The sequence below is a fragment of the Rutidosis leptorrhynchoides genome, chromosome 3 (assembly GCF_046630445.1).
Source record: "Rutidosis leptorrhynchoides isolate AG116_Rl617_1_P2 chromosome 3, CSIRO_AGI_Rlap_v1, whole genome shotgun sequence".
NCBI classification, from domain to species: Eukaryota; Viridiplantae; Streptophyta; class Magnoliopsida; order Asterales; family Asteraceae; genus Rutidosis; species Rutidosis leptorrhynchoides.
In genome coordinates this window covers 110,151,873-110,179,409 of record NC_092335.1, presented here as the reverse complement: position 1 = coordinate 110,179,409, position 27,537 = coordinate 110,151,873, and the positions used below count along the sequence as shown (strand labels likewise).

The following is a 27,537-nucleotide window of genomic DNA, read 5'->3' as shown; positions in this document are numbered from 1 at the left end:
TTTTACATCATGAAATACGAACACCTTAAAGATTGTTATTGTAGATTCAATAACATAATAGGCTTAGAATTGAAGGCATTAGAGGTGTCACCATTTAAAGAACAAATAGATGAAAAAGTATTAATGGAGTTTCTTAGAAATGGAAACTCAAGAAAGAACTAAACGTGGAGAGAATACTCGAATCCTCCGGAGATAATGAAGGCATGGAATACCTTGGTGGTGTTTGGGAAGACGCACAAATCGATGATTACAAAATTTGTCTCCTAATGATGAGGAGGCACAATCATCATATCAAGAAGAATCAAGCAATGGACTTTGTGAGGTAGTTCTACACTTTCTAATGAATATTTTGAACGGCTGGCAACTTCGAAGGCTCATATCTCGAGATTGACGGTCCGATCACTTTCAAATTTTGACCGCAATTAGATCTATGTATTTAGCATCTACATTTAAAAAAATCAAGATGATTCAATGGTTAACGAACCCATTACGAATTTTCTTCCGTAACAGCTCAAGAAGCTCCGAATTTTAACCATACATTTAACGTCTTCAACTTTAAAAGTTCGGAAGGATTACATCGATTAATAACAAGTCGAAAGAGATAAACACACTGAATCAAAGATAAATCAATATTATTGAATAAGTGTCGAAATTAAAAGATGGATTTAAACAAGAAACATTGGTTGGCAAGGGGAGATTGAAAATGATCTCCCATATGCTCTGGAATCGCCAAAACGGCTCTTCCAATTCAGGTTAAACTCTTAACCCTAAAAACTCATGACAACTGGTATATATAGGCTATACACGGGTCTAGGCTTCATTTATACTAATGGGTCCAACAGTCACAAATGATCCTCTAATTGGCGAGTTTCACGTATTTGTTACATTTTAGGTGTACAACATAATGTTAAACGTTCATAATCTAATCGTTCAACGACGACCACACAAAATATGCATCAACATGTGACAAAACAAACAGGTCGTTTAGAGTGAATTAATCAAAAATGGGATGAACATAACCGAATTTAATCAGTACATGTCCATTCCTTATTTAGTTTGAGCCTTAATTGATTGTACCAGGTTTGTTTATGATGGCATGTAACTATTACTCGTACAAAATATTTACATTTGTGACTAAATAAAGACAGGAAAGTGTCAGAGGGATACCTCGACTAGGGCGTCTGGTGATGATATATCCAACAAGGATTTTAATAAATTCACTCAACTTATTCATTGTTTATTTGTAAAGTACAATCTGTCAATGTACAAAATGAGTGGATTTATCAAAATCTTTGTTGGATATATCAACATCTTTGTTGGATAGATATATCACTACAAATATAATTACAAACTGCACAAAGGCAAAACAATACTCCGTATATAACAAGCACATGATGTAATTAAATAACTTCCCAATTTGGCAACATTTTTAATCTCTTTATGCAGGATTCAAACTTTCTTTACTTCACATTTTACATTTTAGCTAGAATCTTTTCTAAGGCGAGCATCGGCTCCAAGCAGCATGAGATGCCTCCACCTGTTCATCAATAACAGCAAAAAATCGACTCGCTCTGTTTTCGTTATAACCACGATCTTCTCCTTCCAAATTTCCTTTTCCAACAATATGCTCGTCTAGATCATCTGTCAACGTCGTTAGTGTCTCATCTAGATCCTTAAGCTCGTTTAGAATCCAAAGTCCCTCAACCTCAAAGTCTACCATAGATTCCTCGAGAGCCGTTAAATCCTTTAAATCCAAAACGTTTGTGTCGTCAACTAAAGGCGAGTTCTTTGTCACAATACTACATGAATCATCACAAAGAGTCATTTTCGCTTTGTTTTTCCCCTCGTATGCATATAACTTCTCTTTATACACATCAAGTTCATTTTCAAGCTCAATCTTGTCGTGCTCTAGCTTCATAACGATCTCATTTAGTAGCTGCAAAACCTCGTGATCATACTCCGCTTGTTCTTCCATCATTCTCTTATTCTGCACGTATTCAATCTGAAGTGCAATCTTTTCTTCTTGAAGTTTTGTTATCATAGCCAAAGCTTGATTTGCAGCTATTGCAGAAGCATTGCGTTCCTCATCTAGCTCTATATATAAACCATATACAGCCAGTCTTTCGGCCTTTAATTCTGCTTGTAAACTATCAATGGTGACAACTTTATCTTTCATGTCCTCTGCAATGTGCATACCATTAGTAAATCAAATATGATCAATTTTTCAATGAACTTCGTAAAATATAACAATCTTTAAACTTGTTGATGGTAGATGAGCACTTTTTAATTTGACTTTAAACAAAATATTGGTCTTCTTTATAAGTTTTTCATTGTTCAGACTTCGGAAGAGAAGTATTTTTACTCAGATATTCGCAACTTATCCAGATGACTATTTTTTGACCAGTTTTCCCTGGCAGAGAAGTTCAAAAGTACGAGTAAAGTAAGTGATATATACCTTGTTTTACTACTTGATCATCTGCAACTACCATGTTTTCATCTCCATTTAAACTTGAACATCTGCTACAACTGGATGATGAATCTGTCCACTCAAGAGGGATTATGTGATCAAAAACTTGAATGTGTCCACTCTTATTTTCAACAGGATGATTCATGACTTGTACTAATTTATTTTCTTTACTATCCGACTTGAACTTTGATGCATTACCAAATAATTTATCAACAGAATTAGCCTGTAAGTTTATGGCACTACAAGAACACCAAGGTTCTGGAGTCTGCATTGGACGATCTGGGCCGTAATAAAGATTGAAAATTTCAGCTGCATGAGCTTCACAAATAAGATTTGGATTTGGGTTTACGTTATTGTTTGGTTCGAATAAATGATCAATAGTGGAACACCAAAAGCAAGGGGGTTTAAGAGAGTAGTAAGTGGCAAATTTTCGGATTAGATATGAAAAGATAGAGTTGAAAAGAAGCATTAGAATTAGGATCCATTCAAGTGCTGCATAGGCTAAAATGGTGAGTGTTGTTTTGTGGGTGGCAGCCATTGATGCATTTGTGGGTTGTTTTGAAAGTTGTAATGAACTTGTATAAGAAAAAGGAGGAGACAGAGTTTGATGAAATTAGGGGAATCATGATGGTTATGGGAGACATCAAAATTTTGAATGATACAAAGAATGATATGGGACCAATTAAGTTATGATTAAGAGCTGTTTTTTTTATAAAGTTAATGTTTGAATTTCGTGAGATGATAGGACTTTAATTTGTTATTTGGTTTACTATTATTTTCTCCGAAGTGTATAAAACATATATTTGATGATTTTTTATAGATCTTTTGAAGAGCTGAATATAAATGCATGACAAAAATTGAAGGTGATGATACGGGTAATGTTATAAGTATGTGTAAAAAGTTATTCGGGGCAAGTTTAATTAAGTCAGAATTTTTAATTAATTAATTTATTTATTTTTTTGGCTAAAATAACGAATCGATGTATGTAATGAAGATTTTCATCGCAAGATGAAAGAAACCTAACATATACAACCAAATACGGAAAGACGACCACAAACAACCACTATCTACAATTGAGTCTAACCTAAACGGGCCTAAACAACAACAAACACGAGTCCATACAAAATAACACGACCATCAACAAAAAAAACCCTAAACCCAACAAACAAGACCAAAAAACAACCCTTACAACAATTATAAAAAGTTACACATAAAAGCAACAACAAAACATCATACATAGAAATGACCAAAGCAAACTACCCGTGTGGGCCTTGACTTCCAATTTTGGTTTTTCACCGGTCTAACCACCTTGCCAATTGCCATTCACCTTGTCAACAAGATTTAACTTTCGTGACCGATATTTAATTTTTAGTATATTATTGTAACTGATCTGTATTTAATACTCGTAAAAGGTTATACGAGCAAGTTTAAGTGTGGGTAATAAATGAGAGTATTCAATGCCGAAATAACAGTTTTTAATAAAAGTCGAACTTTTTTATATAATTTGATATTTAATACTCATACTCATACTCATACTTATTAGTAATATATTACTTATGAATTAAACTTAAAATATACTCCCTATATACTAGTATATGAAAGTTATATTAATCAATGCACCTTAGACTGCTTCTAACCGCGTGTAATATCATAGACAGTTTATGCATTTTTTGGTCAAAAAATGCAAACTGACTGTGATTAGGCAATGTTAGTTTCTGATTTTATAACCATAGTCAATTTTTTTGTGTCAAATATTGGATAGAGTGTTGTAGTAAAATCTGATTGAAAATTGGATGCGAAAAAATAATTAATTATTAAAAATATATACTTGTTAAATCAGGAAAAAATCTGATTGATTGAAAGCAAAAGCGACATTTTTTTTTGCGTCAATGACCCAATTGACGCCTCAAATTGATGAAATATGACGCCCCGTTAAAATCCGTCAGCTTTCGTCAGTTTTGACACATGGACTGATGAAAGGTAATTGATAGACGGTTAGGAGCAGTCTTGGCGTGTATTATAAAACCCTTAATAAAAAACCATTTTAAACTTATCGTGAAGTAATTGAATTCTCACTTATCAATTCAGTATAAAAATGTTTTGACTAACAATAGATCAAAGAATATTCAAATAAGGAAACTTGTGATTCATTCTCATTAATTATCGTGAATTAATGCTCTTAAAATAGTAAGAAAAAACTTACAGTAATAACAATTTAATTTGGTGTCCTAATTTAGCTTAAGCACAAAATATCAGATAGCTAAGCTAGCCAAACACACACCTAACAGATAAAACTTTGGCTAAAATGCCCTTAAGTTATCCGTACACTTCAATTTATTCACTTAGAAAACAAAAGAAACAAACATGACGGAATAAAATAAAAAAAAAAGCAATGAGACCCTTCAAATTTGTAAAGTTGTCATTGAACCCCTGTAATGTTTGATTTACAGTATATCTAAGGACACTTTGGCTTTCCATCTTGAGTCTTCCAGTTATTGTAGCAAGAACACTTTTGTTTGTTGCCATAAACACCCCCTGGTACGCACAAGCATTTGGCGCAACACTTTAAGCAGTAAAACATGCACGGCTTCTTGTGCGATGTCGCCGAGCACCTGTACGTACATCGTGGTTTGCACTCTACACAACAATTTTTTTATAAATCATATTAGTCTCATGAACGAATCCGTTTAAAATGTTACAATAATTGTAGTTGAGTACAGAGAAAATGTCATACCTTGAGGTTTAAGCTTGTTCTTCGCCTGTTAAATTGGGAAAAAATAATATTGCTTTAGATTTGTAAGTGTAACAAAATAAATGAAGGTAAGTATTTAATAGTCAATATTGCACGTTACAAGTTACATTTGGTTTTATCGAACTAAAAATCAACACCAGTTCGTCATGATTTAAATTACCTGAGCTACATCGGCGAATGCGATTAAAAGAATCAACGACATAACCAAAAGCAGAGCTGTGTACGGACGTCGTTCTGCCATTCTCTCTCTCTCTCTCTCTCTCTCTCTCTCTCTCTCTCTCTAACAAATTATGGTTGTGATGGATAATGTGAGTGAGAGAGAATATAGCAAACAGAATGTATTGTGAAGTGTTAGGGTAGGACTGGTTATTTATAATGAGCTAGCTAGCCTAGCAGGGGATATTTTTTTTTTATTAATCTAATCTAATCTGATTTAATTAATTGTTGGTAAATGGTGGTTTCTGCAAGCTCAAAAATCATACACATTGGTGGTGGTAATGGTGGATGCGGAGGTTAAGGCGTGAAAATGGGATGCAACCACCAAATTGGTCCGTTTTGTAGATCTTGGATATTTATATCGTCGGGTTAAACGCCGGGTTTCAAGATTTTTCATTCTTCACTGAGTGATTATTTTGTCTCCCTCGATGCTCTTGTAATGCATAATTTTGATTAGTTTATTAAAGTAGTCTTTTTTTTTTTTTTTTTCGAACGGAAATTTTGGCATCGAATCCTCTCATTTGCCACTCACACACTTGTTAGGAAGAAACTCCTCGCATCCATCGCGCAAAGCATATCTGAAATGTTTTAGGTTAACTGTTTGGCCTGCACAGAGTGAAAGATACCAGTGACACAACATTGGAGAAAACTCTCACCCAGAATTTGAACATGCACTTAATTTTTCAAGGATACGTGTCCAGAACCAACTTAGACTTTTTACCACTAATCAATAGTTCGGTAGTTACTCCGTATTTTTATTTAGATGAAATTAAATTATAAATATAGCCCTTTTAGTTTACATAAAATTATATTAATTGGTCTCTTATTTCTTTCAAATTACACCGATGTTCTATGATTGATTTGGTAGTTCATGTTGGCTATTCTTGTGGTTTTAATGAGTTACATTAATCGTCCGCATCTTTTAAAAATTACTTTGATCATCGTTGACTTATTTAAAAGTGTATGTTGAAGGTGTTTTACTTATTCAATATATGTGTGTTAATATGAGAGACGATCAATGCCCATTTTTAGCAAAAATGGACCATCAATGTATACTTTGAGTTAAGTCGGGAACAATCGATGTAACTTTTAAAAGATAAGAATAATTAATATAATTTTAGCTTTTTAATCGATGTAACTTCAAAATTTAGCTTTTATAAAAAATGTAATTTTATGTAAATTAACTACAAAGACGATTGACGATTGACGATTGGTGTAATCTACTCAAGAATTTTTCTAATAATAACTCTTAAGGTTGTCGTTAAAAAATTCAGACGCGCAAAATTATTTCTATATTCAAAATAACCGTGCACTTTCTGCAAATACCTACATACAACAAGCTTAATGTACAACCACTTTATGCATCAAATTTACTCTTAATAACAGCTCTAGCGGGTGTCATTAGAAAAATTCTTTACTCTTTTATTTACTCCGTATTAATCACTGTAATCAAGTACACCCGAGTTGCCCATAAGTAAAGATATCAATTACACTCATATAGTCAAATGTTATATAAAAACTACAGTAACAAAGTGAATATAACTGTCAACAATTTAAAAATAAATATTTGCATATGTGAGTAAAGAGTTCATTCATGTAGATTAAAGTTAAATGCACGATAACTATAGAATATCTCTAAGTTACTTTTAAAATCAAATGTAATGTTTTGCTACATTTTGTGTTTTTTAAGTTTATTAACAAAAGCAATGTTAAGTTCACAAAAAGTTTACATAAACTTTAATAAATACAATGACATAGTAGGAGGGTAAAACAAATCAAGTAGGAGAGTAAAACCAATTAGATTACAATTTTTCTCTATCTTGTTTCTTTTCCCCTGTATATTATTGGTCACATAAATTTGTATAATATTTTTTGTAAAATTTGTGTAAAGATATCGTTTTCTTTATCAACAACATGAGTTTTTTTTTTATATGTTTCGGTCTCATATGGACCATATAAAAAATTATGTAACTCTTACTATTTTCTTGTTTATCATTTGAACGAAACTATTTTGATGCACATGAGAGGAATGGAATATACGAGTATATAACGCCGGCATTTTATGAAGCAAGAAAGTGGCACATCTGTGGCTATTCATTTCTGTACTTTATGTTCCTCTATTCACAATTTCGTATATTGCACTGTTATGTTACGACAAGTGATCATGTCTGAATTTTAGGTTCATATGTGAGAAGTTTAGCAAGATCATGATGAACACGAGAGAGCAATTCAACGAAATTTCATTGAACAAATTGATTGATTACAGAAGAATGCTAACAAGCCCTAATTTATAATCCAAAACAGCCCTAACAAATTGATTGTGAAGTTATAAGTTGTGGAGCTAGACTGGACTCTTTCACATATGAATGTTCCGGAAACAGAATCAACGGTGAATAATGATCGGTAGCAAGTTGCATAGTGGGTAGGGGACTCGAATGTTTTACGTCCGGATCCATGCAACATTGCCAAGACCCATAAAAACACGGGCATAAACCTTTATACTATCATCCTCTCGTTCATAGACATGTTTTTAGTGTTAACCACAACTTCATCTTCTTCTTTCTCTTGGTACCCCTCGTTGGTAACACTAGGAGATAAATATAATTCGATTAGTTTCCTTCGTTCTACTCTCATTCTCTCACCCATTGTCATATTCCTGTGGTCAACCATTTCCCTGCAACTGACAAAAACTAGAAAAGAATAAAAGCACCGACACTAAACAGTGATAAAAAAAATCTAAAAAAAATAATCACAACTTAGTAAATAATTCTTATCTTGACACAACTGTCCCCGGCAGCGGCGCCAAAAACTTGTTGTGCAAAACGTGGTATATGAATTGTTGTATGAAAAATACTGGTTTTAAAGATTACACACACTAACGGGAAGTGTACCCGATCGTGTAGTAGTATAGATAATGGTAAAATTCGTGTATCGTTCCAAGGACAGTTATATGTGCAAGTTAAGATTGTATAAACTAAACTGGGATTTAACTAGATAAAATGAAATCAAACAAATACAAGATATTGGGTTGCCTTTTAACGATGGGCAAATCAATAAAGGAATAAGTTTAAAAGACAATATTTTTGGTATTTTAGATTTATAAAAATGAAAAGATAGTTTTTATATCAAATTAAAGGAATATGCTCATCTAAACTTTTTACCCTCGATATTGAATGTTATTATGGATTAAGACCGGATTTATTGACTATGCACGAGAACTAATTGATCGGTTTACCAAGAGTAGTCTTGCGCAAACACTCAAACGGGATTACACGATGCAAGTGATGTTCTTGTCATCTAAGACCTCCTATTTGTAATCAACTAATTCAACTAGTCTAAAGACTTGAATGATGATCATGCCAATGATGTGTTGATCATGATCCACTCCTATGTCAACTAATGGTTTAGCTTAGTTCATCCCCTTGGTCCGATTAAATGCTCAATTCACCCAACCCAAGTAATCAATTAAGTGTAGTAATATGATCCCTATAAACGTCACTAGATAAGACAAATTTCTAACACATATTAGCTATATGGAATTGAGTAGTGAAAATATGTATAACATATTCTAGGGAATTGATCGTTCTCCTGGACAACTACACATATCAATTAAGCTATCCGAAAGTATCTACAAGAGTCGTTCTTACATTCCTATATAGATTAATCGTTTGAACGCAACTTACCCCTTTTGGTAAAAGACGGGCAAACACTTGTCACTAGGTGCAAATCAATATACTAAATTAACAAGATGGTGTTTCTTAGTTGAACAAGTATACTAACTAATTGAATCAAAAAGATTAAACTTAACAAGAATGGTTCTTTTATTCAAACATCAAACTATCATGCATAAGAACAATCAATCACAAGTAAACATTCAACATCTCAGTTATTTATCTGGATGAACATAACAAGAACTAGCTAACAATCATATTTAAAGACAATAACAAACTGGAAATAAAGATAGAGTTCATTGTGATAACAAGAATCGACCTTTGATATGAATCTTGGATGATGATCCTGATGATTCTTGAATTCGGATTGAAATGATGGATTAGGTGATCATGGATTACTCCAAGGACCACCTTGAATCGTAACCTTTTCCTCTAAAAATGACTGTAAACTTGTATATTGAGAATGAGGCTGGACGGGGTTTAAAAAGGAGAAAAACTGCACCGAAAGTAGAGTGCGTCGGGCGCACATTTAGGGGTGCGCTGAGCGCACTATTCACCTACCCAGATTAAACTTTACAGCTCGACAAAACGCGTTCAAATCTGCTTTACATATGGAGTGCGCCGAGCGCACTGTAGCAGCACGCACTTTTTCTACAACTCCAGAATTCTCTGATCAAATTTTGGACGTGTGAGCTGAGTGCACACTTGAGCGCACTCTTGAGCACACTTTACTATTCATCAACTTTTTGACTTATTTTCGATCTCTGAGTAGTATCATCCAAAATCTTCCATATTTCTTCAATTACACAATGATTCTAACTATTTTACAATAAAATGGAATACCAACGAAAATACTATGTTTATACACGAAATAAACAACGATAGAGCTTGATATTGCGACTAAAGATATGTCTAATTTGAGCAATATCACAGTCCCTAAACTACTAGAAATGACAGAATTAGTCCTTTAACTTGTAGTTGACTTTGTTGTTGACCTTCTTGTCATTATACTCCCCTTCAAGTTGAGAGTGGTGACCTTGAGTAACTCCCAACTTGTTCAGTAACGTATTGTGTTGATCTACAGTCACAATCTTTGTGAAAACGTCTGCCGTCTAAATTGGCCGTTAAGTGACGTCATGTGATTAACACGTGATGGGCATTTTCGTCTTATTATTTTATTTCAGTATTTTTTCTCTGTTGGTCCCTCGTTTTTAAAATGTTTAGCTACGATGATCCCTCAAGTCATTAAAAATGAGGACTACTGGCGCAAAAAAAATCTTTTAGTTTATTTATTTTTAATTTATAAATTTATAATATAATTATAATTATATTGTAACACCCAAATATTTAGTGTACATAAGGTATATATGGTGTACATGAAATGGGTGAAGCGTGGTGTGATTTTAAACTGACAGAACTGATCAGACCCCCTGAGCGCGCCGCGCAGGGTAATGGGGGCGCGCCGCGCACCTTGTCTGAAGGCAGTTTTCTGTTTTCTTTTAATTAAAGTTAAATGAAGGGTATTTTGGTCATTTCTGTAGCGACCCGACAAAATCGTCATTAACGGCGCCATCTACTTAGGTCCCATTACGTGGTCATAAGTCTTTAAAACAACGTTTGACCAAAATATGTCGCATTCATTTCATATGTAAAGATGTTTCAAAGTTTACAAAGTAGTTCAACGACTAATACGATACAACGTTTTAAAGTACAAATGAAACCTATGCGACACGATTTAATGTAAAGTCAAAAGACGCTCCATGTATGCAAGTATACTCGACATCCAAGCAAGTATCAAAATAGAGTGTGGAAGCATGTAACACATATCGTTCAAGGACCTGAGAAAAACATAGAAAATCTGTCAACGAAAACGTTGGTGAAATCATAGGTTTAGTAAGTGAGTACGTAAGTAAGTAAGCTGAACTACAAGATTTATAGCGTTGAAATAATAGTAAACCATTCTAAAATTTGTTATCACGAGCACCCAATTATCAAGGCTTAACTTTCCATGAACCCCATAAATAAAGTGTTAGAACCTACACTTATACCCGAAAATATATTTCATTCGCTTAACGGTAGCGAACCGTCTGAATGAGGGTTTGTCAAACCCGTATGGCCACACAACATAAGTTCTCGCTTATACCCTGCAAGTGTAACTAATGATAATTCAATTGAGGCATTTTTATTCTAACTCGTACGTAGAATGCTTGTTTTCGTACTTGTGTTCACTTTGTAAAATGAAACGTTTATGTTTTCTCATCCCAAATATAAGTATAAAAGAGTAAAGTGGGACTATGATCTCACCTTGAGTGCAAGAGTATAAAAGTACTTCACAAATAAACGTGTGCAAGAACGAATGCTAGTCTTGACCTAAACAAGTAGGTTGTATCAATAACGGTAAACACGGTTGGTCAAAGTTGTTCAATTAGTCCTATGACTCATTACGACTCGATTATATAGCATGTGAATCAAGTTGTCAAGTTTCATGAAAGATATAAGTATAAAAGTACATTAGAACGATTGCATAAGTGTTTGGTTAAGTTTGACTAAAAGTCAAACTTGGTCAAAGTCAAAGTCAAAGTCAACGGGGTCTGGTCGGGTATCCGACGATTTTTCTATGAAAGATAAGCATATATAAGTATGTTGGCCAAGTTTCATGTTAATCGGAGGTGCGTAGCATAGTTAGAATTAAACGAAAATGTGCACTTTTGGACAGCCGGGGCCCGGAGCGCCGCTCAAGGTATTGGACCGCCGCTCAGATATCTGTTCAGCAAATCTGGGCAGTTTTGATTTATGCACGAATCCAACTTCAAACAACCATAACTAATGAACCGTAAACATTCAAAACACGTATCTTATATTGTTGGAAAGGTATTTTGACGAGGAATACAACTAAATACATATCATCAATCAAATTCATCATTTACAATAACCAAATTCTCTTCGAATGATCATTAAAAGTTCATTATCAAAGTTTCAAGTTCAAAAAATGCATTTCATGATTCGGGAATCCAATCTACACATACGATATGTCGTTTCGAATGTAATTAAACATACAATACAACTAAACACTTACAAATAACATCTCATAGCATTCCATGCATCAAATGTTCTTTTTAAAATCTATCAAACCCTAACCAAGAATCACAAAATCAATAATTATGTTTATGTAAGGTTTTCATGTCATTCAACATACCAAAACGAAGCTAATGAAGTAACTAACACTTTGAACACACAAACATTAACATCTAAACACATTTCATCATTCAAAATCAAAGAGTTAACTAACCCATTTTTCATATTCAAGCTAGTTACTCAAAACAACAAAATCGAACAAACCAAACACATATTCATGTTAGACTTGAGCCATAGACACTAATTAACACACTTTTAAGTCAAGAACATCAAGAACATGAAATCTAGAGTTTTTAGAAAGTTACCCAAACTAGATGAAATTAGTATCAATTTATAGAGGAAGATGCAAGGATTCCAAAAGTAAAATTTGTTTTGATGTTTGCTTCCTAGATCCGAATTAGATGATGATTGAATGAATTGGGTGTTTGAGAGAAAAGAAAATGGAAGTAGTAGAGAAATGGGGAGGTGGAAGAATGAATGAGTGGTGGTGGTGGTGGGTGATAGCTAGTTCCACTAGTTACATCTTTGACCACATTGCAAAGTTAGTCCCTCAAGTTTAAAAGCGGGTGCTTGAATTAACCGAATGAATATTTTAAATACGCTAGAGTAAACGAGAGATGTTATAATTAAATAACGAAAATATTAAGAACGTTAGCTAACAGAGGATACGAATTTAGATAGCGAAAGATATTATCAAAATAAAAAGACGGACGTTAAAATAATTTAACAGAAAAATGCGGGATGTTACATTACCCACACCTTAAAAGAAATTTCATCCCGAAATTTAGTTGGAAGTAGTAGTTGTTGTTTCTCCTTCGAAACCTTGCGTTACAAATTCTACAAATAGGTGAAGGTACTTCCTTGGGCATTTCAACGAACTTTGACAGTCAGGATTTCACGTCGTCTCGGAGTTTGGTTTTACGATCCATAATTTCAACCGGTTCTCCTATGAAGTGGAGTTCGTCATCAATAGTAAGCTCATCTAAAAGAATAACAAGTTCCTGTTTCGCAGGGCACTTCTCTAAGTTCGATACCTGGAATGTAGGATAAACGGGAACTTAATCGAGTTGGATGATCTAAACGGTATGTAGTGGGTCCAATACGCCCTAAGATTTCAAAAGGATCAATACATCGCGGAGTTAACTTTCCACGTTCCCGAAACGGATTACACCTTTCCAAGGTGCGATTTCTCAATATTACGCGGTCACTCGCTTGGAATTCGGGAGGTTTACGTCTAACATCGGCATAGCTCTTTTGGCGACTACGGGCCATCTTGAGCCTTTCTTAAATTGAACGATTCCAACGGTTATTTCTTAAATGAGTTCGGATCCGGTGATTTGCTTGTCACCTACTTCGGTCCAGCGAATAAAATAACGACAATTGCGACCATATAAAGTTTCGAAGAGGTGCGTCGTTAATCCTCGGATAATAGCTATCGTTGTAAGAGGAAACAACTAAAGGCAACAATAGAAGTTTGTAACATGTCTTTCCAAGATTTGAATCGTACGTTTGCTTGGTCCGTCGAGTTGCGGATGATACGTGGTACTCATGTCTAAACGTGTCCCAAGGCTTCTTGTAAATCTAGAGGTGAAACGAGCATTTCGATCTGAGATAATTGACAATGGTACTCCGTGTTGGAATAGAATCTCTTCAATGAATAGTTGTGCAAGTTTTTCCTATCTCGTCGATTTATGAATACGTTTAATAAGGTTATTCCCCTTCGTGGTGAAAGCTGGTATAGTGTGGGAGTCTCTCTCCATTGAGAGATCGGATGATAAGATTTCCTTATACGGAAGTATGAGTGTAATGATAGGAGGAGTTTTCATTTTTGGATATAGTTGCGTCGAACGTCTTGTGGTCAAATGTTGATACTTGGTGGAAAACGAGGTAATACACGTAGTTATATATGTTTTGGAGTCGAGTAGTAGCTGGCCATATATCGGAAGCATAAGGACGATAAGTCAAAGAAGAAAGAGGTATCCTTGGTTTGTGTGTTATCTTAGGTTCCAGTAATATCAGACGGTAACAGTGAATTAATAGAGTTATGTAACGTGGTACGTGGTGATGAGAAGATTGATCGGTTCCATAATTAAGTATTCCAATTCTTCGTGCAAAATAACGAATTTCAGTTTCCTTGATTTCGAGTCGAGAGAGGATTCCTTTCAGGCGTTCACTTAGAAGTATTTTCATATCTGATGTTTCATTTTGTGCTACACGAATTTGGCTAATAAGGTTGGTGTGAATAATCACATTCAAGGTTTGGACACGGAGAGGTTTAATTCTTCCCTTCGTGAGTTAACGAGGTTAGAGGACGAGAAATACGGGAAAAGGTTGGGAACGAATCTTCGGTAATAACCGGCGAGATCCAAGATTTTACAAATACGAGTTAGAGTTGTGAGGGTTTCCCGATTATGTGTGGCTTCGATGTTTGTGAGGTCTACTTTAATACCTTGACCACTAACAACACGGTTTAGGAATTGGACTTCGTTTAATCAAAATTCACACTTGGAAAATTTGGCATAGAGTTGCTCTTTTCTCAAGAATTCGAGCGTAGGACAGAGATGTTGTTCGTTTTCTCTTTCACTTTTTGAATAGGTTAAGACATCATCTATGAATACGATAACAGATTTGTCTAGATAAGCTTGCATACGCGGTTCATAAGATCCATGAACACGGACAGAGCCTTAGTTAAACTGAACGACACTAAAAGAAATTCATAACTATCGTAGCGAGTTCGAAAAGCGGTTTTGGAGACATCTACTCCCTTAATCCTCAATTTATGATAACCAGAATGGAGGTCGATTGGAATACACACGAGATCCTTGAAATTGATCAAGAGGTCATTGATACGAGGAAGAGGATATCGGTTCTTAACCGAAAATTATTTAGTTCATGCTAATCTATACACATTTATAGGGAAACATTTTTCTTCTTAATGAATAGGATTGAGCTCCCTAGTTCTATAGGTATCAGGTCAAGTTCAAACTCTTTAACCAAAAAGTTTAACGTACACCTTCCGATAAAATTTGTCGGTACGCAATAGTTTTTCGTTGGTCACTCGAATGGCATAAGTAGTATATAGAGGGAGTGGTGGAGTGCAAAGAGTACGAGTCAAATCCTTGGTTATAAAACATTTATCGGCACTCGAATCGAACAAACAAGAAACATAAGAGTTGTTGAGAAGAAACGTACCCGTGACTAGTTCATTGTCATCTCGGGCTTCTTGGTGTTAATGTTGAAAGCTCGGCCGCGTGCAGTGAGGTTGGCTTTATTCTTTGGGCACGCATTCTTAAAATGACCCGGTTGGCCACATTTGAAACAAACACCCGTTCTGTGTGCATTGGGAACCTTTTGGGCGACGGGGGCGACACTTCTACAATAGTTGGCCACATGACCACTTCTTTGACACCTGTGGCAAAATGGCTTGCCACATTCACCGAAATGATGTTTGTGGCATTTATTGCAAAAGGTTGGGTTCCGGCATAACTTTTCTTGCCGTCGGAGGTGAAAGGCTTGTTGGTGAAGTTGTTGTTGTAGTTGCTTGATTGAGTGGCTTCCCATTTTCTTTTGTTGCCACCCGATTTATCCTCGGCCTTTGGCGCCGGCACTTCAATCTCATCTACCGTTTCAATCAATTGACGGGCCATCATTAAATCCTCTTGTAGGTTAACGGGTTTGGATGACATTACCCCGTGTATGATGCTCTTAGGGAGACCATCCATGTAAAGTTCTACCCTTAGAGACTCAGGATTCACAAGGTTTGGGCACATCAAGTCTAGCTCAGAAAATCGTTGATTATAGGCCTTGAGGTTATTTCCGACCACCTTTAAACTTCTTAGCTCATTTTCTAGCCTTCGGGTCTCTTCGCGTGGAAAGTATTTGGTGATCATCTTTTCTTTTAAGTCTGCCCAAGAGAGAGAGTGGGCTTCATCGGTACCCACCAATTGCACATACGTATTTCACCATGTGAGAGCGATACCGGCGAAAGTGTGGGTGGAATATTTGACCTTGTCTTGGTCCTGGCAACCGCTAATGCTAAAAACGGCTTCCGTTTGCTCAAACCATCGAGTGAGAGCAACCGGTCCTCCGGTCCCATCGAAAGTGTGAGGTTTGCACCCCATGAAAGCTTTGTAGGAGCATCTCTCGTTTGAATTACCGGCTCCATGATTGTTGTTGTTGTGGTTGTTGTTATAGTTGTTGGAGGAGTGACCGACCATAGCCGCATCTACGGCGGTGGCTATCATGCGTTGAAGAGCTTGTTCGGAAGTCTCATTACGTGGGCCGCGGAGAGGAGGCATTGTTCCTTCAAGACACAAGAATATCGTTGATTAGTATTCTCAATAATACTAATCGTGATATGGAATAAAGATAGAGAGAAAATTTTCCTTGACCCACCCTCGATTCTCTATGTCGAAATCTCGGAATGTCTACATGAATCACCATAATATAATCCCGACAATTATATTATCCTAATTCACATGTGCATTTAACATTACCTCATCAAGTCAAGATGGCGTGTCAATCAATTCAACAACGTGAGATTAGGATGGAATAAGAGTTAGATATGAATGAAAGAGTGCGAGTATAAATGCACAAGTAGTCAAGTAATTCCTACTTCAAGTCTATATGTCGGTTGTAGTCTAGACTCACTAATGTACCCTATGACTCGGGGTTGACACCAATGAACTCTAAATCCCTACAACCAACGCTCTGATACCATCTGTAGCACCCGACAAAATCGTCATTGACGGCGCCATCTACTTAGGTCCCATTACGTGGTCATAAGTCTTTAAAACAACGTTTGACCAAAATATGTCGCATTCATTTCATATGTACAAAGTAGTTCAACGACTAATACGATACAACGTTTTAAAGTACAAATGAAACCTATGCGACACGATTTAATGTAAAGTTAAAAGACGCTCCATGTATGCAAGTATACTCGACATCCAAGCAAGTATCAAAATAGAGTGTGGAAGCATGTAACACATATCGTTCAAGGACCTGAGAAAAACATAGAAAATCTGTCAACGAAAACGTTGGTGAAATCATAGGTTTAGTAAGTGAGTACGTAAGTAAGTAAGCTGAACCACAAGATTTATAGCGTTGAAATAATAGTAAACAATTCTAAAAGTTGTTATCACGAGCACCCAATTATCAAGGCTTAACTTTCCACGAACCCCATAAATAAAGTGTTAGAACCTACACTTAGACCCGAAAATATATTTCATTCGCTTAACGGTAGTGAACCGTCCGAATAAGGGTTTGTCAAACCCGTATGGCCACACAACATAAGTTCTCGCTTACACCCTGCAAGTGTAACTAATGATAATTGAATTGAGGCATTTTTGGTCTAACTCGTACGTAGAATGCTTGTTTTCGTACTTGTGTTCACTTTGTAAAACGAAACGTTTATGTTTTCTCATCCCAAATATAAGTATAAAAGAGTAAAGTGGGACTATGATCTCACCTTGAGTGCAAGAGTATAAAAGTACTTCACAAGTAAACGTGTGTAAGAACGAATGCTAGTCTTGAACTAAACAAGTAGGTTGTATCAATAACGGTAAACACGGTTGGTCAAAGTTGTTCAATTAGTCCTATGACTCATTACGACTCGATTATATAGCATGTGAATCAAGTTGTCAAGTTTCATGAAAGATATAAGTATAAAAGCACGTTAGAATGATTGCATAAGTGTTTGGTTAAGTTTGACTAAAAGTCAAACTTGGTCAAAGTCAACGGGGTCGGGTCGGGTATCCGACGATTTTTCTATGAAAGATAAGCATATATAAGTATGTTGGCCAAGTTTCATGTTAATCGGAGGTGCGTAGCATAGTTAGAATTAAACGAAAATGTGCACTTTTTTACAGCCGGGGCCCGGAGCGCCGCTCAAGGTATTGGAGCGCCGCTCAGATATCTGTTCAGCAAATTTGGGCAGTTTTGATTTATGCACGAATCCAACTTCAAACAACCATAACTAATGAACTGTAAACATTCAAAACACGTATCTTATATTGTTAGAAAGGTATTTTGATGAGGAATACAACTAAACACATATCATCAATCAAATTCATCATTTACAATAACCAAATTCTCGCCGAATGATCATTAAAAGTTCATTATCAAAGTTTCAAGTTCAAAAAATGCATTTCATGATTCGGGAATCCAATCTACACATACGATATGCCATTTCGAATGTAATTAAACATACAATACAACTAAACACTTACAAATAAAATCTCATAGCATTCCATGCATCAAATGTTCGTTTTAAAATCTATCAAACCCTAACCAAGAATCACAAAATCAATAATCATGTTTATGTAAGGTTTTCATGTCATCCAACATACCAAAACGAAGCTAATGAAGTAACTAACACTTTGAACACACAAACATTAACATCTAAACACATTTCATCATTCAAAATCAAAGAGTTAACTAACCCATTTTTCATATTCAAGCTAGTTACTCAAAACAACAAAATCGAACAAACCAAACACATATTCATGTTAGACTTGAGCCATAGACACTAATTAACACACTTTTAAGTCAAGAACATCAAGAACATGAAATCTAGAGTTTTTAGAAAGTTATTCAAACTAGATGAAATTAATATCAAGTTGTAGAGGAAGATGCAAGGATTCCAAAAGTACAATTTGTTTTGATGTTTACTTCCTAGATCCGAATTAGATGATGATTGAATGAATTGGGTGTTTGAGAGAAAAGAAGATGGAAGTAGTAGAGAAATGGGAAGGTGGAAGAATGAATGAGTGGTGGTGGTGGGTGATAACTAGTTCCACTAGTTACATCTTTGACCACATTGCAAAGTTAGTCCCTCAAGTTTGGAAGCGGGTGCGTGAATTAACCGAACGAATATTTTAAATACGCTAGAGTAAACGAGAGAGGTTATAATTAAATAACGAAAATATTAAGAACGTTAGCTAACGGAGGATACGAATTTAGATAGCGAAAGATATTATCAAAATAAAAAGACGGGCGTTAAAATAATTTAACGGAAAAATGCGGGATGTTACAATTCAATTGAGGACGGATCTGTGGCCATAATACCAGATTTGGATCTAGTTTTGGATCATTTTCACATCCACACACACTCTCATTTCATCTTAGAGAGAGAGGGAGATTCTAGAGAGAGATTTGGAGATTTGGAGATTTGGAGAAGAAGGAGCTTGAATTGATCAAAAGTCCAAGTGTTAAAGTTGTTCATCTCTTCCTTGACTACGTTTTGGTAGTGTTGGTAAGTCCTAACTTCGAATTTCAATTGTTAGATTTGATTTCCAAGTTAGGGTTTTGACTTGTGTGTTCTTGAGTAAACCCACTTGTTGATCAATGGGTGATTAAGCTAGTAAATGGTGTCGATGACCATTGTTGGTGGGTTTTGGCTTGGATGATGAAATTGATTAGCTAATAATCATGTTTGGGTGTTGAAATCACTAGTTAACTTAGGTTGTTAGTGATTAAAGATATGAGCTTGCAAAATGGGTGTTTTGACTTGAGATTTGGTCAAAATGGGTTTTGTGTCAAAAGGATACAAGTAAATATTTTGATGATGAAACATTGAGTAAAATGTAGTATTGGAACATAATCACTAGCTAATTGTGATTATGGGAGTTTTGGGCGATGTTTGACTTAGTCAAAATGGAGGTAAGTGCAAATTGATCGAAATTGCACTTAAGGTGTTTTGGAAATAAGCTAGAGTGTTTAGCTTATTTGTTTGTAAATTTCTTAGGTGATATACGTTTGGTCGATTGGAAGCTCAAGTGGGATTAGCGTTTCAAGTAACCGAGGTGAGTGGAATATTTATACATTTATGTATATAATTTGGTTGCTTGTGTACGATGTGGCGAGTGTTATTCGGTAGAATACACTTCTCTTGGGCCACATTGGGACCGGGGTGCGGGATGAGGGTTTAAGTTCGATGCGGTGATACCTCATGTGTATGGACTTAAAGTTCGATGATGATGACGCAATACTACTATTGTATTATTCGATGCGGGATGAGGGTCAAAGTTTGATGCGGCGATACCTCATATGTATGGATTTAAAGTTCGATGGGACGATGCCATACCCCTATTACGTTGTTCGATGATGGTTAAAGTTCGATGTGACGATACCTCATATGTATGGATTTAAAGTTCGATATTGACGATGCCATACCACGATTGTTTGTTTGATGAGGGTTTAAGTTCGATGTGACGATACCTCATATGTATGGATTTAAAGTTCGATATTGACGATGCCATACTACTATTGTATTGCTTGATGAGGGTTTAAAGTTCAATGTGGCGATACCTCATATGTGGGCTTAAAGTTCGATGACACGATACCGCATGAAGCATGAAGAGTGGGTTTGAAGTTCGATGAGACGATACAACTCATGGAATTGGATTTTTGATACTATTTGATGTTATGAACATCTGTGGCTTTTTAAAGGGGATTATTCCCTCGTGATCTTGATTTAACCGGTGGTTTGTACGTATTCATTTTTAGCATTGTAATATTGACGTGACCTTTATGTTATTGATGTGGGATTGTTGTACAATTGAATACGTGATATTATGTTCTGCTAATGACGTGTGTTATTTTGTGTAGGTGAATGTAAGTAATTGAATTATGTATGTATGCGTATAAGTATTACACTCACTAAGCCATTAGCTTACCCTCTCGTTGTTTATATTTTTAGGTTTGGAGGCGGACGTGGCAAGGGTACGCTCGGGATTAGATGATTTCCCTTTTTGGTTGTTTGCATGGATTACTTTTGGATTCAGCCTAGGATTTGGTAGTTTATCCCCAAACATCATGCTCGTAGTCTGTTTGGAAATTAAACTCATGTGGTCGAAATTTGTATTTTGTACGTAACTCGTAAAACGGGCCGATGTGGGCCCGATGTTGTAAAACTTGTTTTATTATTGGAACGTGTTAGTTTTACTTATATTAACGTGTTTTGAGAGTCGCTTTGTCTAAAAGTTTCGGGAAGTGGGAGATCTTTTTGCCAAAATTGAGAAATCCGGACAGAAGCTGGAAGGGGTTGTGCGCGTCGCGCACAACAGGGGTCGCGCGCCGCGCACCTTACTGGGCAAAAGAATTTTTTGTGCTATTTTCAGTTGGAAAACGGGTTGGATCGTTACAAGTGGTATCAGAGCATGGTCTAAGGGATTTAGGCTACTTGAGATAGGTGCCTAGACTTAGACTTTATTGTGTATGCGTTTTATGCGGGACTTGTAGGAGACGGGTCGGACCGGGATTGGCTAGTGCTTAGGTTTATGTGAACTAACCTTGCACTAATTGTTTTGTGTTGTAATTGCAAACATCAAGCGAGATAGAGTTGTACTAGCAAGTTAATGCGACGTGCTCGCGTAACAATGACTAGCTACCATTGTTATGGGTTCAAATCATGTCAAATAAGCGATGTACTATGATTGTTGAGCAAGATGGTGCGGTGAGGTGTATATGTATATGTGACATGTCTTTTCGTTCGTTGTTTAACCTATTCCGTTTTATAGAATGAAGATGAGAAACGGACACGACACTAATCACGTAGGCCCGAGCGAGGACTCCGAATTCACGGCTAAGGTTGAGGCCATCCTTAAACGTCAAAAAGCGGAGTTTCTCGAGGATGTTAGAAAGGTCTTCCAACACTCGGTCGATGGGCAAGTAACCGAGTTAATCATGGAAGGCGGGACTTCTATTACAAAAATTTTAAGGATGCTCAACCTCCTATGTTTAATGAGGTGAGGGATCCGTTGAAGAGTACGTGTTGGGTTTTCGACATTGAGGGGGCTTTCCGTACTAGTGAATGTCCTCCCGAGAAGAAGACAAGATATGGTTCTAGTATGTTACGTGAAGAGGCTAAGATGTGGTGGGATGACAAGATTCAATTGTATGGTGAAGAAAAATGTATGAGCTTATCGTGGGAAGAGTTTAAAATCGGGACGAGTTGCACGATTTGCTACAAGGTTCGATGGACTTGGTTACTCTCAAGTCTTCTTTCTTGTCAAAAACTCGTTTTTGTCCGGAGTATGTCGGTGATGATCGAATGTTGATGCTAGATTTCTATCGTACTTTAAGCGATGAATTGAAACGTAAGATTAGTCGGGGGATGGCTAAGTCTTTTGAAGAGTTGTTTGAGTTGGCTCGGGGTTTTGAACCGGAGGTCTCGAAGGCAAGTGTTTTCGATGTTAGTAAGCGGAAGTTCGAAACTACGATGCGTTCGAACAAGAAGAGTAAAAGTGCGACCAAAGATGTCGGTAGTGTGAAGAAGGATGGCTCCGGAAATTATCTCCCTACTTGCTACAACTGTGGGTTACGGGGTCATTTGTCTCGAGATCGTACAGACCCATCTTCCAACCAGGTTACATGTTTTAATTGTCTGAAAACGGGGCACCGGAAGTCAGAGTGTCCAAAATTGGTTGGTGATTGTAACAACCCTCACTTTTCGACTTCTAAATTACTGAATTAACCCTAGGGTTATATGTCTGACTATATGTATTAAGGGTTGTTATATACAATTAAATATTGACCGAATACTAATTTTTAGTCACTAATGTACGCTTAAATAAATAATATATTATTAATTTATATAATTTGAAATAATTTAACTAAGTATATAAACTTTGTATCACTTTTATTATTTAGTTAATGTATTATATATTTAACTATATAATAAATCCAATTATATATAAATGTAATAATATTTACAAACTTACTAAAGCTATAGTTTAATAATTAAAATCATAATTATTATTAAAAATACAAAATACCGAATTATTTATTATTTTTATGCAAAATTTGTATTTATTAATTAAATAAAAAAATAAAAAAAATATTATTGACAAATATTCTTGGAAAAACATTAAATAAATTTGTTTATTTACAAAAAAAAATCCTTAAAATAAATAAAAAAATAAATAAATAAATAAATTACTTTTTAATTAAAAATTTTAATGGAAAAACTACTTTTATTATTTTATTTTGTGCATTATCCCATGACCTAACATTTAATACTTTTTAATTTTAAAATCCCATTAAGAATTAAATATTTCTTTTTCTTTTAATTATTTTATTCTTTTTACCTAATTTTTTCAAGTATAAATACCTCTCATTTCTCATTCAAACTCACACCAAAATTTCTCTCATTCTCTCTTTGAAGAATTACTACTAGTAAGTATTCTTTTCTTACTTTTTATTTTTTTTACTTTTTAATTTTTACTTTTTTACTTTTTACTTTTTACTTCGGTTATTATTTTTACCGAAATATGTAAATAATGTTATAAATTATATGCAATTAAAAATAAAATAAATAACATGTATACACTATTACTATTACTAGCACCTATAACCTACTACTTATATTGTAACATAAAAACATTTTGGGATATGTATTAGAGATGTATAGATCTTCGAACTTTCTTGACGAATGGTTTCTATGAGATTCTAGGCAGAGGGTTTGGATTTCCGATTTAAAGGGTCCTATGGCTCAAGCCCCTAGATCTAAATTAGCCATTCGAAGGGAAAGGGGTGATTGGAAGCTTATCTAATACGACAAGTATCCTAAAATGGAAAACACTGCTAAAAGTAGAAACTCTCTAGTCATAGAAACTTAGTAAAATAAGAAACTTTATAAAAATGGAAACTTTATAAAAATAGTAACTTACTAGGAATAGAAACTTAGTAAAAAAAACTATACTTAAACACATACTTAAACTTAAACATGGGCAAAACACTTAACTACTCTTAAATGTCAATAGGTTGACTTTCCTGCTCACTCGTTCAATTCTTTATTTCGAGAAATAACTCTCTCTCTACTTACTAAGGTGAATTCATAGCCCCTCTTTAATTGCTAGCAAACTTACTTACTTTTACTTGGGGTGAGACACATGTTGTTTTTACTTTTTACACTTTAGACACAAGTACCAAACTGTTAAACTATGCTATACCCGGCTATGTCCAACTAAGTCCCTACAGTGATATTTTTAATTGCTGCGGCATGCTTAATTATTGGGGGTAGGCCTATCGGGAGTAACGTCCCCGATACATTTGACCAAGTCATTGTATTACTTAATAATGAAATTAAACCGACAAGGACAGACACAACTTGTCATGGGGCAAACTTGAACGTTTAGTCTAAATATCACGCATTGGCATAACTTTTTGATCCTGCGGGAGATCAACTTTACAAACTAAATCTTGTGGTCTAAAACAACGACAAACTTTTTGTTAAACCTATGAACTTCACTCAACCTTTTTGGTTGACACTTTAGCATGTTTTGTCTCAGGTGTTGTTTGATTCAAGCTCTTATACTTACTGCTTATGTGATGCTACTTGGACATAGGATCAAGAGATATCGCATTTATTACTTCTGCATGTGAACATTTAAGATATTGTTATTCCTGTCATTGTAAGGATATTTCATTTTCTGCTGCGTACTCATTAAGGTTAAATTCATCATTTAGTATTGTTCTCATTTATTATAATATGTTGGTATGTTTTGATATTAGTGACGTTCCTTCCAGACCCTATTGGGAGGACGTTACAGATTGGTATTAGAGCATAACCAGGCTATTATAGAGAACCAGGATTGCATTTTTATGTGTGCCTTACTTGTTAGCTAGGGTGCCTTAGCAATCTAGGAAACTATAACCTTTCCTGCCTTAGAATTAAAGCACTTAGGATTGCCCCATAATCTTAACGATTATGCTTAAAGATTCTAATCAAAATATCCTTCCTAATGTTAGGATGTCTAATTATCATCAAACGACCAAAATGAATCTTTTCAAGCCAACCTAAAAAGATACTAAAAGGTCTTCCACAGAAAGACCAGTCCAAATTCCACCTTATGACTTTGGTGGTCCTCCCTCACCAAATTATAGCCCAAATACTACTCTAAAGTTACATGGGTCTCCTGAATACTATCCAACCCCAAGGAATAAATACAAGAGGAAATGTCTTGAAGAAACTGGGCCGTCAAAGAAAAGATCCCGATCTCCTTCCTACGATGAAGTTGATGCCAAGTACGAGCTCATGAATCTGCGAAAAACTACCGATGACCTTATTCGCCATATTGCAAGGATCGATGCTCAAATGAAGGAAAAAGACCTAGCGATCAAGAAGCTCATGGAGGAAAATGCTGAGCTAAAGAAAGAGATTATATACATACATTTGTTTATCCCATGACCGATGTTGACTTTAGTTTGCACCCTTACAAGAAATGCCCGATGGGGGAAGCAATATCTCTCTTACCTAAGGGAAGATGTTGACTTTAGATTGAAGATGGAGGAAAACCGCGTGAATAATCAACTTTCTATGAGGGATCACAAGTACCATGTAATCAACAATGATGTTTCCAATCTTTATGATAACATCGAGTATCTTTATGAGGAACAAAAGGAGAAGAACGACAAGTTTGAGAAGTTTATGAAGGAGGTTGAGGACGAGAAGAAGAAATATGAAGACTACTTCAATCTTAATATTTCCTATTTATTTTCTATCTATGCAAAGGCTAGGCCTTAAACTATTTCTATCCCCGAATCGTGTAATAAGAAGGCTTGTTTAAAGCCTTGTTCTTAATAAAATAAAGTGTTTCGTTTATATCATATTCATCTTTATTCCACTTAATTTTTTTTTTCAAACTTATGACCTATCAAGTTTATCAAACTTCTATATGTTATTGAAGATAACGGTTGTTCCACAAGCTCCTGCTACTACTTCAAACACTCACGTATCTTATGCCTTTATGCATCGGTTTACGAACCAGAAAATATTATTGGGTTATCACAGTATACGAATTGAAATTCTTTAATCAATATCTGGTTACAAATCTCGACACGTCATACCACCATTATTACATAAATGGATGACACATCATATCTTATCATATATTATCATGTCTATAAACTTTGTCTACCACTTATCCTAAATTTCCTCCGTAAATTACGGAAATCTTTTTGCTATAAATACGTATTCAAGGAGACGAATATATCATTCGGTATTCAATACCCATTTCATATCAACCCCTATTCCAAACATATAATATGAATTTCTCAAACTCTTCAAGCTCCCACGACAGCGTAACCGGAACAAACGAACCAATCAGCCATCATCTATTCTGGATGAATTGGGGATAGGTTCGTAGCCGACTCAATCAATGGAGACAAGAAGAAGGTGATTCCTTCCACCAACCGAATTCACCTCTTAGCGAAGAACCTGAAGCGCTTACCGGCGAACCAGTCCGAAACACCATTTTCTCTCTTCTTTCAAGGGTATCCTGTCACGAATATATAATATCGAAGATGCTAGATCTTATTCACCCCCTTGTTCCAACCACCAATCATCCCGGAATAATAGAAGAAGTCAACGAGCTTCGCGCTCGAGTAGTGGCTCTGGAAAATCTGGTGCGAAACCTACGAACACCAGCAGCAGCACCAGCAGCATAACCATCATCACCACCAGTACCATCAGTACCATCAACATCACCACTAACAGCATCAGCTTCATCAACAACAACATTCGCATCCCCCGCCTCAACAACACACTCAGTACCTCAAACATCAACATGATACGCCCCATAGATACCAAGAAATATTAGCAATAAAGAGTTAAGATGTATTGACTCATTCTTCGTGAAGAATTATATATGTATACCTTATATATATATGATTTGGAACAATAATAAATCTTGTCGTACTAAGCAATTACGTGAGAATCTCAACTAGTATGTACTACTTGGTTAATTCATATCACTAATATGCTATGATGTACACCCTTCGCTAATGACTTAACAATTGTTAATCACTGCTTCAGCATAATAAACTCCATTTCATAATAAATCAAGTATAACGATGAATGTATTGATTCATAACTTCATTAGCGAAATATTTTGCAACAATTATGAAATCTCTAAGATTTTGGAGATTATTTACTCTCGTTCCAAACCGCAAATCAAATGAGTTTAATATATAATAACTCATTAAATCCATGATTATATCTGAAGAATACATATATGAACGTATATCTTCATAAAGATTGTAAAAACTGTTAAATGTGAAAATATTTTAACGGGTAGGTAATACCCGAGAAATATTTACATCTCACATAAATACAATGTACATTCTTCAATTTCGATTCATAAATCATTAATTATACTCACTGCCTTCACTGTGATACACAATCATTTTCATACAAATTTAATTACACATTCTGAAATTAACATACCAGAATTCAAGTAAAGCTTTAGCAGGTGTTATCTTCCTAAAGATCACTACATTCATGAATTATATTC

The 27,537-nt window shown here is 35.4% G+C and overlaps 2 protein-coding genes across 2 annotated transcripts; both read right to left on the bottom strand.

The window, feature by feature from the left end:
- Nucleotides 1-1,495: 1,495 nt before the first annotated feature.
- On the bottom strand, nucleotides 1,496-3,005 carry LOC139900301 (myosin-binding protein 2-like). Its single transcript, XM_071883089.1, has 2 exons — nucleotides 2,456-3,005; nucleotides 1,496-2,181 (listed from the first exon to the last, which is right to left on the bottom strand). Exons 1-2 carry the CDS (start codon nucleotides 3,003-3,005, stop codon nucleotides 1,496-1,498), a joined length of 1,236 nt encoding a protein of 411 aa, XP_071739190.1.
- Nucleotides 3,006-4,922: 1,917 nt separating this feature from the next.
- LOC139896650 (protein RSI-1-like) lies at nucleotides 4,923-5,460 on the bottom strand. Its single transcript, XM_071879296.1, has 3 exons — nucleotides 5,380-5,460; nucleotides 5,202-5,226; nucleotides 4,923-5,104 (listed from the first exon to the last, which is right to left on the bottom strand). The coding sequence occupies exons 1-3, from the start codon at nucleotides 5,458-5,460 to the stop codon at nucleotides 4,923-4,925; spliced, it is 288 nt and encodes a 95-aa protein (XP_071735397.1).
- Nucleotides 5,461-27,537: the final 22,077 nt, after the last annotated feature.